At 34.0% G+C, this 12,711-nt stretch overlaps 1 protein-coding gene across 2 annotated transcripts in view; it reads right to left on the reverse strand.

Moving 5' to 3' along the window:
• Positions 1 to 3,684: 3,684 nt before the first annotated feature.
• LOC107750130 (heparan sulfate glucosamine 3-O-sulfotransferase 1-like) overlaps positions 3,685 to 12,711 on the reverse strand; it is a 59,782-nt gene continuing 50,755 nt past the window's right edge. For both annotated transcript variants that reach the window (XM_016565391.1, XM_016565392.1), the window contains exon 2: positions 3,685 to 4,835. In XM_016565391.1, the coding sequence (XP_016420877.1) occupies positions 3,790 to 4,719 (930 nt within the window). In that variant the 5' untranslated portion in view covers positions 4,720 to 4,835 and the 3' untranslated portion in view covers positions 3,685 to 3,789. The remainder of the gene's footprint in view (positions 4,836 to 12,711) is intronic.

Genomic DNA, 12,711 nt, shown 5'->3' on the forward strand with positions numbered 1-12,711 from the left:
TTAGAGGAGAAGGGAAATAGATGGAGAAGATAAGCAGCGGATGCTCTCGCTCTGCTTTCTTACTCCAGTTTCCTGACCGACCTCTCCAGCACCGTCTGGGTCTTCAGTTTAACTGCTGCCTGTCGGGACAGATTCACTTTCTGACCGGCTGCTGCGCTTTGCACTCAAAAATGACGAGTGCTGCAGATCAGTTCTGTGTGTGAACCTGTAACTCTGACTTATTCTCGAGGGGTATTTCTGTGTGCCAGTGTCGTTTTTATTAACTAAAACTTAAAAACAACAAGAAACCATTTTTGTTAATTAAAATAAAATAATGTGTAAATATTAGATGAAAAACTTTAAATGTCGCCTTGGCAACTAATTGAAATAAGTTGAAGTTGAAGTACTAAAATTGCTAATTTGAATGACTGAATAAATAAATAAATATAGAAATAATTCTAAAAACCGAAACCGAATAAATATGAGAGAAGCATATAACAAAATGACCACAAATGAAACTAAATTGAATTTAAATAAAGTTGAAATTGAATGAAATATAAATAATAGAATAAAAACTTAAACAAAATGAAAATTAGAAATATTGGTAACGAACTAAATTGAATTTAAACTCTAGTATTAAAACTGAAATAAAAATAAATTAAAACCATTTAGAAACATTTTTCGAAAAAACCCAAAAGCTAATAAAGATGATAAAAGCATGAAATTTCAAATAAATAAGTAAATAAATAAAAGAAAAAAAAAATAGAAAATGAAAATAAATAAACTAAACTGAAAAAAGCTGAAAGACAGAGAAATATAAATATTAGATGAAAATTTTAAACTAAATGAGAAAATTAGAAATGTGGCTTTAGCAATAAATTAAATAAGTTTAAGTACTAAAATTACTAACCGAAATGAATTAAATAAAATCAAAATAAAACTATTTAGGAATATTAAAAAAAAGACAAAAACATACAATTACAAAAAATTTAACTAAAATTAAAATGAAAACTGATAATATAAAAATAAAAGCTAATTCAAGATATTAATGAAATATATAATAGTATATAAATTGTATTACAAATATCTGCTGTACACCAGTGTGCAAAGACTGCAGCATTATTATTTTAATTTTCTACATGGACTATTATTACGGTGTGATGAAAACTTACAATCATCAATAAATTTACATAATGAGAAGCTGAAAGACAGAGAAATATAAATATTAGATGAAAATTTTAAACTAAATGAGAAAATTAGAAATGTGGCTTTAGCAATAAATTAAATAAGTTTAAGTACTAAAATTACTAACTGAAATGAATTAAATAAAATCAAAATAAAACTATTTAGGAATATAAAAAAAAAGACAAAAACATACAATTACAAAAAATTTAACTAAAATGAAAATGAAAACTGATAATATAAAAATAAAAGCTAATTCAAGATATTAATGAAATATATAATAGTATATAAATTGTATTACAAATATCTGCTGTACACCAGTGTGCAAAGACTGCAGCATTATTATTTTAATTTTCTACATGGACTATTATTACGGTGTGATGAAAACTTACAATCATCAATAAATTTACATAATGAGGCCCCAAATTAATGCAGAATGTTATTTTCCCCAGTCCCAGTCCTCTGCTTGGTCTAATTTCTTTCTTCACGTAGCACTTAATATCATAACTTCTACTCAAATCAATATGCCATGTGCATTGATTTATTTGACAAATAGTCATTTAATAAGGATAATGTACACTTCGACAGACACTGTCACAAAATAAACCCTTTCAGGATGATAAAAGACGAGTCCTGATTGAGATTTCTGTACTCTATCCCTTACTTCAGTTTCAGTCAGCTTATATGGCATTAGAGCTTGTAAATACCTTTTACTGTATGTTTCAAAAGCAGAGCTGAAGAAACAGACGAGATATTCAGGGCCCCTTTTGGAAGCAGAACCATTTATTATCAAGTACAAGAATATCAAACAAACAGAGAGAAAGAGAAAAAAAGACTCAGATTTGAATCGTGTAACCTTGTTACGACAAAGACACTTGACAGCAAAGATCTTCCCCCACAGTTGAGTTTTAATATCTTATTCCTTACAATTTCAGATTGAAAACATGATCGTTCTGAAGTCTTAAAGGGATAGTTCACTCAAAAATGAAAATTTGCTGTTAAGTTACTCACCCTCAGGCTAGCCAAGAAGAAGGTGAGTTTTTTCTTCAGTAAAACAGTAAAGAAGATGTTTCGCTGAAACCATGCTCCTTGATTATTATAAAATGCAAGTCAATGGCTACCGGAACTTTGAGAGTCAAAAAAGCACATACAGGCAACACAAAATTAATCCATGTGGCTCCTGATGATATATCGAGGTCTTATGAAGAGAAACGATCAGTCTGTGCAAGAAACTGAACATTATTTACAACATTATCACCTGTAATCCAGAGCCTCAGGCAAACGGTCCGGAGTGATGTCTGGTTCACAAACGAATCATTCTTTTGAAATGATTCTTTTTTTAGTGAACTAGTTGAACCAGTTCACCAAATCAGACCGAACCATCTGAAACAGTTCGTGGCTCGAGAAGCACAGATCTACAAGTTACTCAATCAAAACTTATGCGCATGCATGAACCGAACACTTGAATAAAGGGGCCAAACTAAAGTTTTTATGTTTTCTCATGGTTTATGTAAAAAGGTGAGCCGATGAAGACTAGTTTATTCACTTTATATGCTTTAGACATGTAAAACATCCACGTTTCACATCATTACTGGGTGCTTTAATAATATAATTGCGTATATGTTACATTATTGTGATTACATAAACAAACTAGTGAATTGAACTAGTTCATAGAAACAAACACCAAAAGAATCAGTTCATGGAAAAGAATCGTATTTCCCCATTTGCCTGAGGCTCTGGATTACAGGTAATATATTATAAATAATGTTCAGTTTCTTGCACAGACCTATCATTTCGCTTCATAAGACCTCAATATATAATCAGGAGCCACGCGGATTAATTTTGTGTTGCCTGTATGCTTTATTGACTCTCAAAATGCCGGTAGCCATTGACTTGCATTTTATGAATCACCAAGAATCCCACTTTCGGCTAAAAATCTTCTCACTGTTCTACTGGAGAAACAAACTTACATACATCTTGTATAGCCTGAGGGTGAGTAACTTAATAGCGAATTTGTATTTTTAGGTGCACTATCCCTTTAAAAGCAGCTTGAAGGCATTTAAAAGGTTAGTTCACACCAAAATGAAAATTCTGTCATTAATTACTCACCCTCATGTCGTTCCAAACATGTAAGACCTTCGTTCATCTTCGGAACACAAATTAAGATATTTTTGATGAATTCTGAGAGCTCTCTGACCCTCCATAGACAGCATGTTCCCAGACCCAGAAACGTAGCAAGGACATCGGTAAAACAGTCTATGTGACATCAGTGGCTCAACTTCAATTTTGTGAAGCTACAAGAATACTTTTTGAGCTCAAAGAAAACAAAAATAACGTCTTCCGCCATTTTGGAGAGTATCACAACGCATACGCATGCTTTCCCCGAAGTGTAAACAACGCTGATTACGCCGATTACGTTCTTGGGTACTCTCCAAAATGGCAGTCGATGAACGAAGGTCTTACGGGTTTGGAACGACATGAGGGTGAGTAATTATAATAACAGAATTTTCATTTTGGGGTGAACTAACCCTTTAAGAGATGTATCCATGGGGGAGTGGTTTGTTCAGTACATCAGCTGTCAATCAGCCCCCCAGCTGGGCTGTGATTGGCTAATTCCAGCCCCTCCCACTACTGCCAGTTAAAAGTACGTCCAATGAGCCGATAGAAGTTCCGATTGTGTTGGCGCAAATACGAGCGCAGCTGTCGCAGCACAGTGCTGTTAACGGGCGGATGCGGCCGTCCTTTGGACTCGTGCAGGCATCGCTCATGGCCGTCGCTGCGAATGCAGTAGAAGCCTTTGGTCTGGTTAAAATAGAAGTTGGACGCCACGATCCGCGGCGGCAGATGCAAGAAGCGTTCGACTCGCTGGAGCTCCGGTAAGGGGTCGTAGATCAGCGTATCCCCGTCCACAATGTGGATCTGCTCCAGAGGAAAGTGCTGGAGCCAGTTCCTCATGTGGACGTCGTAAAGACTGCGCTGGATGGCTTTGTAGCGCGTGTTTAGCGCGCCGTTCTTGACTAGCATGTTCTCGATGGCCTGTACGGGTTTGTGGTTCTCCAAGCGGTTGAAGTAGACTTGCGTATAGTCCGATATGACTCTCTCCGTCGGGTCTCTCAAGATCAGCAAGAGTCTGATGGAAGAGTTCATGGCGTGGATCCGCGCAGGCGCCACCGGAGACGTGAAATACCCCGGCGTCTTTTCCACGGTGATCTGATTTGGGTACGAATAGGGCATTTGGTCCCGGTACCATTCGAAGTCTTTGGCGTAGTTCTCGTCCCAGTCGAAGAAGTGAACTTCGGTGGCCGCCGCTGCTACTTCGGGATGGATATCCAGCATTTCCAGCAACGCTCTGGTGCCTCCTTTCCGCACGCCGATGATGATGCTGTGCGGCGCGTGTTTGCTGGTTCCTGGAGGAGGAACTAAAGAAGGGCCAACCGTACCGTTGCCCAGATCTCCCGGGGCCAGCGTCGAGCCGCCGGGCCACACTTGGATGTACTCCGGCGGGGCAGCGAACGTCCGGAGCGCCAGGAACAAAACATAGCTCAGAAGATTAGCCATGGAGAGCGTGAGAAGAGATATAGAGGAAGAACGGCGGCGGTTAGTGCTGAAGGAGTTTCACAAACGCAAGCTGGAAGAGCTCAAGGACGAGGCAAAGCCACCGGTCCACAGCGCATCTGGAGAACACAAGAGAAAAGAAGGAGTGATCAGTTTACTTGACTCATTATTCAGATTAACTCTTTCCCCGCCAGCGTTTTTGAAAAAAGTTGCCAGCCACCGCCAGCGTTTTTGCTGATTTTCACTAAAATTTCATGGCCCCCAGAATATTTTGTTGTTTGAATATCTGAACATGCAATATATCAAAATAAAGATCAGACCCTCCCTACTTTCAAAAAAAAAAAAAAAAAAATTCAAGCATTGTTGTTGTTTTTTTTTTATCAACACTTGAAAAAAAAAAATAGCAAAAAGCTGAGAAAATCGCATTTTTGTCAAATATTACATCTAGATCATATTCAGTAATATTATCAAAGCAAAGATGCAGTAGATGGCTTCCATCAGCAAAGCTTGCACAGTCCTTTGCCACTTTCTGGATTGACATTTCACTCCGTAACATTAGGCAGTTTTCATTTATATGCGGTTAGTGTTGATGATCGCATTATTTTTTATATGCATATGCTTACATATGAGATTGCTCGTTTCTGCGGCTTCCTCGTCTGTGTTTTTGATCTGCACTTTCTAGACTCATTCAGGAGATGCGTAATAGCGCCCCCTAGCGTATAACAGTGAAAACACGGAAACCCGGAAAATTCTGTGTTTGGCAGGGAAAGAGTTAAAGAGTATATTAAAAGTCGCCAAACTTTCCCTTTTCCCTTTTTGATGAAGCAAATGTTGTTGATCCCATTTCCACCAAGTGTTGTTATTGATAACTAATAATAAAACTAAACATACTAAAAGTCATTTTCAAAAAAGCTGAAATAAATTCAAATATAAATATTAAATGATGCCTTGTGTAACTAATTAAAATAAGCTGAAGTACTAAAATGACTAATTGAAATACAAGTAAAATCAAAATAAATAAATAAACTAATAAACATAAAAGCACATAAAATTGCTAAAACATTAAACTAAACTGAATTGAAATAAAGCTGAAATAAAATAATTTATAGCTAAATATTACATGGGAACTTGAAATGTTGCCTTAGTAACTAATTGAAGTAATTTTTTATTGAAATTAATTGATTAATTGAAATAAAACTAAAATTAAATTCTAACTATATAAATATTTGTAGAAACTAATAATCATGACAAAAGCACATAATAAAATGACTAAAAATGTAACTAAATTGAATTGAAATGAAACTGAATAAAGTAAAGAATAAAAGAAATAGTAGATAAAAAAAACTTAAAATACGAAAATTAGAAATGTTTCGGCAATAAACCGAAATAAATAAATGTTAAGTACTAAATCCAGAAATGAAATAAAAATAAAGCTATATTAACTAAATAATTAATAAAACTACAATTAAAATTAAAACAAAAAAATGAAAATGTAAAAATAAATGCCAATTCATATCTAATTTTTATTATTTTTATTTCAGTTTTGTTTTATTTTATTAATTTTTTCTTAAATATAATAATCCTGTGCTAAATCACAATGAAGTTTGTTGTTGATGTCAAAATCATTTTGCAATGTTTTTACACCATTTCTGAATCTCCCAATAAAACCTTTTTCTCTCTTTGTTTTTCAATCTCATCCCAGGCTGCTGATCCACAACAAAAATGGCATAAATCGTCTAAAGACCCTCCTGAGAAAATAAATAACTGCGATTGCTCCAAATAAATCCATGCCAGTTAAATTGGTTTTATGTCTGGCCAGACACTGCATGCAATATTATTGAATTACAGTCATAATGGCTGCTAAACAAAAAAACCCCTCAGAACACAGTAAGCAGTTTGATTATATGTTTATAAAAATGCATTGCATTTCTACTCAGGAAAAACACTTGCATTACCCAGCGATCCACAGTGGTACCTTGAATTCAATCCACTGCCGTACTTTCTCAGGTCACATTCAAACCTACACGCTAGGAGATAACAAAGCACTAACTACACAATACTAACTGTGCAGCAGCGGAGACGTGTTTCTGTTCACTAAAGGTGATTCTTGTATCGCTTCAGCAGATTTAAAGAAGAGCCAAGGCCAAAGTCGCAGCCAAGAGCGGAAAGATCCTCGCTGCTTGAGTTCAAAGGATCCTCAAGTATCCCATGCAAATGTGTGAATTCACAAACATCTTCTGACCTTTACGCTTCATCAGATTCCCAAGCGGAGCAAACAGAGACACAGTTAACAGAGCCTCTTATACAGACCAAACAGCTGAGCCTCCAGTCACAATATTCCTCCAGTTAAAGGTCACTTCGGTGGCATTTGCCGCCGCTCTCCAAACTGATTAAAGTGTATAACTCTATTACAGATTACAGCCATCTGCAGGCTTTCTTGAGACATGATTACATGACTTGATTTCAGCTCTCAGAACACTTTATCCAAACGCCACTCGCTCCAGTCAAGTAGATATTCATCACATATTAATCATTACGTTTATTACGATTAACCACTTCTTGGTCACGCAGGTTTCCTCTCAAGGGGTGAAATGTGACCTGCAAGAAAACCCTTAGTGATAATTACAAACAAGGGCTTTCTAGGGCCCTAGGATTTATTTTTTTGTTCTTTGGTAATACATTTTTATTGCAGTATCACAACATTTTTTGATCAACTTTTAATTTTAACTGTAAACATGTTGTTCAGCACTTTGGCCAAAAAATGAAAGGAATTGATCCAATTTCATTTGATTACATATTAAAAGATTAATTAAATTCTGACAGTTTTATGCATTCATTTGATTCCTACCATTTTTGATAAGACATGTGTATTCAATCATAAAACACAGGATCCAGAAAAATTAAAACGGACAACAGAGAATTTATGAAACAATAAAAATAAATAAATAAATAAATAAATATAACATTTCAAAGGGCCATATTATTGTTAAAATTTAAATAAATTATTAAATAGTTAAGGTTTTATGAATTCAATTGATTAGACATCCTTATTAATGAAAAAAAAAATCTAAATACATTAAACCATTAAAAATGGAAACCAGAAAATAAATGTAAACAGAAAACATCAAAATTTGAAAAAAAAAAAAATTTAATAAAATGGAATTTGAGGGGGAAAAACATTTTAAAGATCCCTATTATTGTTAAATCTTCAATAAATTATTAAATTATTAAATGTTATTTTTCATAATGAAAATGTATTTGAACAGCAAGTAAAAAAAAAAAAGAATCCAGAAAAATTAAATCAGAAAACATGGAATTTGGGAGGAAATAAATGGAATTCAGAAAAAAATAAAACATTTCATAGAGCCCTATTGTTGTTAAAAATTTTATACATTTTTTAAAATAAAGTTTTATGAATAAAAATTGATCAGACATCATCCTTTTTGATTAATAAAATTTAATTCAACAGAATTAATTTTTGCTAAAATTGTAATAAATTAGTAAATAGTTCAAGTTTTATGAATTTAACTGATTAAACATCCCTTTTGATTATTAAAATTTAATTAAACCATTAAAAAATGGAATTAGGAAAAAATTAAGCAGAAAACATCAAAATAGGCAAAAAATAAAATGAAATTTAGAAAAAAGCCCTATTATTGTTCAAATTTTTATGAAATATTAAATTGTTAAAGTTTTATGAATTTAATTGATTAGACACCCTTTTTGATTATTAGAATTTATTTCAACGGAATTAGAAAACAGAATCCAGAGAAAATTAAAACAGAAAACATGGATTTAAAAAAAAAAAAAATGGAATTTTGGTGAAAAGAAAGCAGTTTTGATAGGTTTCTTAGCTTTAGGGCTTTGTTTCAGCCGGGTCCTAGACATGTTTTCATGACACTCAGTCTCTTGTGCAGAAGCAGCTCAACTGTATGACAGTGAAAACTTTATCTTCCCTCTTCCACCGCCACAAACTGCTTCCCATTTCTCTCTCTTTCTTCTTCACATCATCCTCCCGCGAGCTCAGAAAGTGACACTCCGGCTCACAGCAGAGCTGCATGCAACAGAACCTCTGAAACCAGTGATCGCAAGCCCTGGAGGACTCGGGTAGTTTCTGGGCGGTACAGAAGTGTGTGGTCCCCCTCAAAATATATCTCGACACTTAAAAATGTCTGAATATCATTGCATTAGATAACAAATACTAAAGCAAGTGACCTATGCAAACAGCAAACCAGTGTTTCTGTGCAATAACGTTTCTTTCAAGTCCACACTGGTGATTTACCTTCACTTTCAATGTAAATGCATTTCCAGGGAATGCATGAAATGATAGAAGCTTAATGCAATGCAAGTTGCTTTGGATAAAAGTGTCTGCCAAATGCATACATGCAAATATACAAGTATGAGACTAACTTTTGTATGGACTGTATTGCATGCATAATATTACAACTATGCATACTGAACTATGGTTAGAACCAAACTGTGACTTTACTGAGCAGGTCTGAGAAACAAAAAAACATCACAAGCTGGCGGTCATGTAATAGTCAGAAGTATATTAATAAAATACATAGCTAAAAACAAACAAACAAACAAATCTCAAGCTGACTGTCATATTACAGTCCCACATATATAATAAATCAAATTCTACATAAATAACTAAATAAAGTAAAATGGCAATAAATAAATAAATAAAATAAAATAAACGCTTACCATCACATTATAGTTAGATGTACATAATAAATAAAATGCATAGCTAAAAAAAAGATAAATGGACAAAATAAAAAAGGACAAGCTGACTGTCATATTACAGTCCCTCATATATAATAAATACAATTCATATCTAAATAGATAAATAAATAAAGTAAAATAGCCAAAAAAATTAAAATTAAAAGCTGTTACAGTCAGAAGTATATAATAAATAAAACTCATAGCCCCCTGCCTAAATAAAATAAAATAAAATAAAATAAAAGCTGACTGTCATGTAAAGGTCAGAAGTTTTTGTTTTTTATTATTTTATTTATTTATTTTAGGTATGAATTTTATTTGTCATATATATATATATATATATATATATATATATAAACAAAAGCTAAAATAAATAAATAAATATATAAAGTAAAATAAATTTTTAAACATCATAGCAAATAAAAATATAAAGTAAAAAAGTGAAGTGTGACCTATACTTAGAATTTGTGCTCTGCATTTAACCCATCCAATTTTTTTTATTTTTTTTACTACAAACAAGCAAACAAATAACATCATAACCTGACTGTCACTTTTGAATATTCAGTCAAAAAAGCAACATCTTAAGATATTTGTTAATAAAATCATTCATTCGGACAGATAAAATGAAGTGTCTGCAGTGTCAGAAATAGAAAGCGTCCGTCAGCTGAAGCCACTGAGCGCTCGCAGTGCAGACGCTTCAGATGATTATAATGGAGGCAGCTGAGCTCTGACAACTCCACAGCAGAGACCACTGCTGTCTACTGATGCATTACTTCAGACCAAACTAAAGTGTGCTTTCCGCTATCTTCTACACAAAAAAAGCCACTGCCTTTACTCATTTGTTACCTAATGCAAAGAATGAATAAAACCCAACACTTGTTTCTTACTCATTTTGATCTGCTGATTCCAAAAATAGTGTCTGTTTTGCTCTTTCACGTCACACTTTCTCACTAAATATGATGCATTTCGTAGCTTTTTTGCTTTTGAGAATCATTTGTGTGGTGAATTAGTCACCTTAATCAGCAGAAAAACACCACAAACACACGATTCTGTCTGAATCTGAGCCACATTACAACCATTTGACACATTCTCAGCCTAGTTTCACATGCAGGACACTATTTGATGCCTGATCCTGAGTTACAGCCAGAGACTGAAGAAAATGCAAGCGTGAGTCTAAAGTTTTCTGCTTTTACAGATTTTGTGAGAAAAGCTGACCGACTTATAAACTTCTATGACATTAAATGGAGTATTTGAGCACATGTTTCCACTCCTTTGCAGATGATACTTTTTAATTTTTTTCCCCCCATGGTTGCTAGGATGTTCTAAGTGGTGGTTGCTACGTTCTTTGACATTAAATGGAGTATTTGAACATTCTTTTCAATATATTTTTTAAAATGTATGTTAAATGATACATTTTATCGATACATTAAATGATACATTTTGATACATACAAGTGCATTATATATAACATAATTTATATATAATCCGAAAGATCTTCTGTCTTATTTTGAGAAAAAACTGTGATGGACAGTTTTTATTGACTTTGTTTTTTTTTTTTTTTACAAATCAGCAGGAAGTTTTAATTAAGATGCATTGTGTTGCCAGGTTTTTTTCCATTTAAAATCAACAAGTCTCAAAAATACACACAATTTAAGGCATCATTCATAGATCGCGCGCTTAGTATTCAACATTAATACACACAGTTTGACTTCTAATGCAATTACATTTCCAGATATTCAGTGTTAAACATGCATTACAGTCCTAAAATAGCAGGATTTCTCCTCTCTGCTTCCGTCAGCGGCATCTATTTACAGAAGCAGTATGCTGGCATATATTCCTCTGTCTGCGCACACTATGGGTCTCTATCTAAAGTTTAGTGATAAATGCACACGCACACTAGGTCTCTCCACGGGACACAAAGAGCCGCTATTTACCCAAAGCGGCTGTTTCTGCGTCTCATTCTTATTCTGGGTCTCCGTCTTTCTTCAAGACGAGATGGAAACAGCAGGCAGCGTGATGCTTAGCAGAGCCTCATTTGAGAGCGATTAGCATAAAACAATAATTAATCCAATGAAGCCTGATATTACAGTGCTCTTTTCCCACAGTATCACAACTGTTTTTACAGCCGATAACGAGGTTTTGGCGCGAGCCGCAATCAGTGTGTGCGATAACACAGAGGACGAGGTGAAACATCACAGCTCTCACACTCAAGCATGACACAGGTGAGGAAAACGTGTTGTTTTAGTCATTTTGAACTACTCTTGGTGGTTTTCTTTATAAGGTTCCATGAAAAACCTTTAACATCCCATGAATCTTTCCACTGCACAAAAGGTTCTTTATAGTGAAAAATAGCTCTTTAGATGATTAAAATGTTCTTCACAGTAAGAAAAATAGGTTATTTTAAGAAACGATCACCTAAAGAGTCTATGGGGGAACAAAAGTGGCTCATTTTTTGAGCTGGGAGTCGATTCCAATGGATGGATGGATGGATGGAAAAACACTGGGAATCAAGAATCAATTCCAAAGGTTAAAACTGATTCCATCATAGAGAGTCAACTCCTCTGAGTTGCTTGCTAATAGGATGGGAAGTCCTGAGAAAAAAGGTTTTTTAGATGATGATATTTTCTTCACACTGAGAAAAAAATTATTCTTTTAAGAACTGTTCACCAAAAGGTTCTTTGGGGAATCAAAAAAAAAAGGTTCTTCTTGAGGCTGGGAATTGATTCCAAAAAGAATCACTGGGAATCAAGAATCAATTTCTCAGGCTGGGATTGATTCCATCAAAGGAATTTGACTCCTCTGAGTCACTCGCTAATAGGGCTGGGTTTTGACACAAATTTCACGATTCGATTCGATTCAATATCGATTATTTTGGATATATATCAGGTACAGTACATGCCAAATTTTCTCAAGGAAAAAATAATCTCTCAACTAATGCTGTAAAAATTACATACATGAGAGTCGGTTGGTACTACATTAATATCATATTGAAGGTTAAAATTGACTGATTTGTTAAAATTACACTAATAAAGTTACAATTACATAATAACATTTCTACTTCAATTCGTTTTTTTTAAATATAAACATTTAAATGGTGGCTGTCAGAAAACAATTATGGATTTATTCAAACATATATTAAACATTGAAGAACAGTAAAAATTATAATGAATATGTTATATGATGCATATATTTAGCAAAATACCCCTCTCTACAGTTTATTTTTCTATCTCACTAATGAGTTTATGGTCACCGAATATGTTTTTCTGAGGTAAA

The sequence above is a fragment of the Sinocyclocheilus rhinocerous genome, unplaced genomic scaffold (assembly GCF_001515625.1).
Source record: "Sinocyclocheilus rhinocerous isolate Xijiao unplaced genomic scaffold, SAMN03320098_v1.1 scaffold1822, whole genome shotgun sequence".
Taxonomy (NCBI): Eukaryota; Metazoa; Chordata; class Actinopteri; order Cypriniformes; family Cyprinidae; genus Sinocyclocheilus; species Sinocyclocheilus rhinocerous.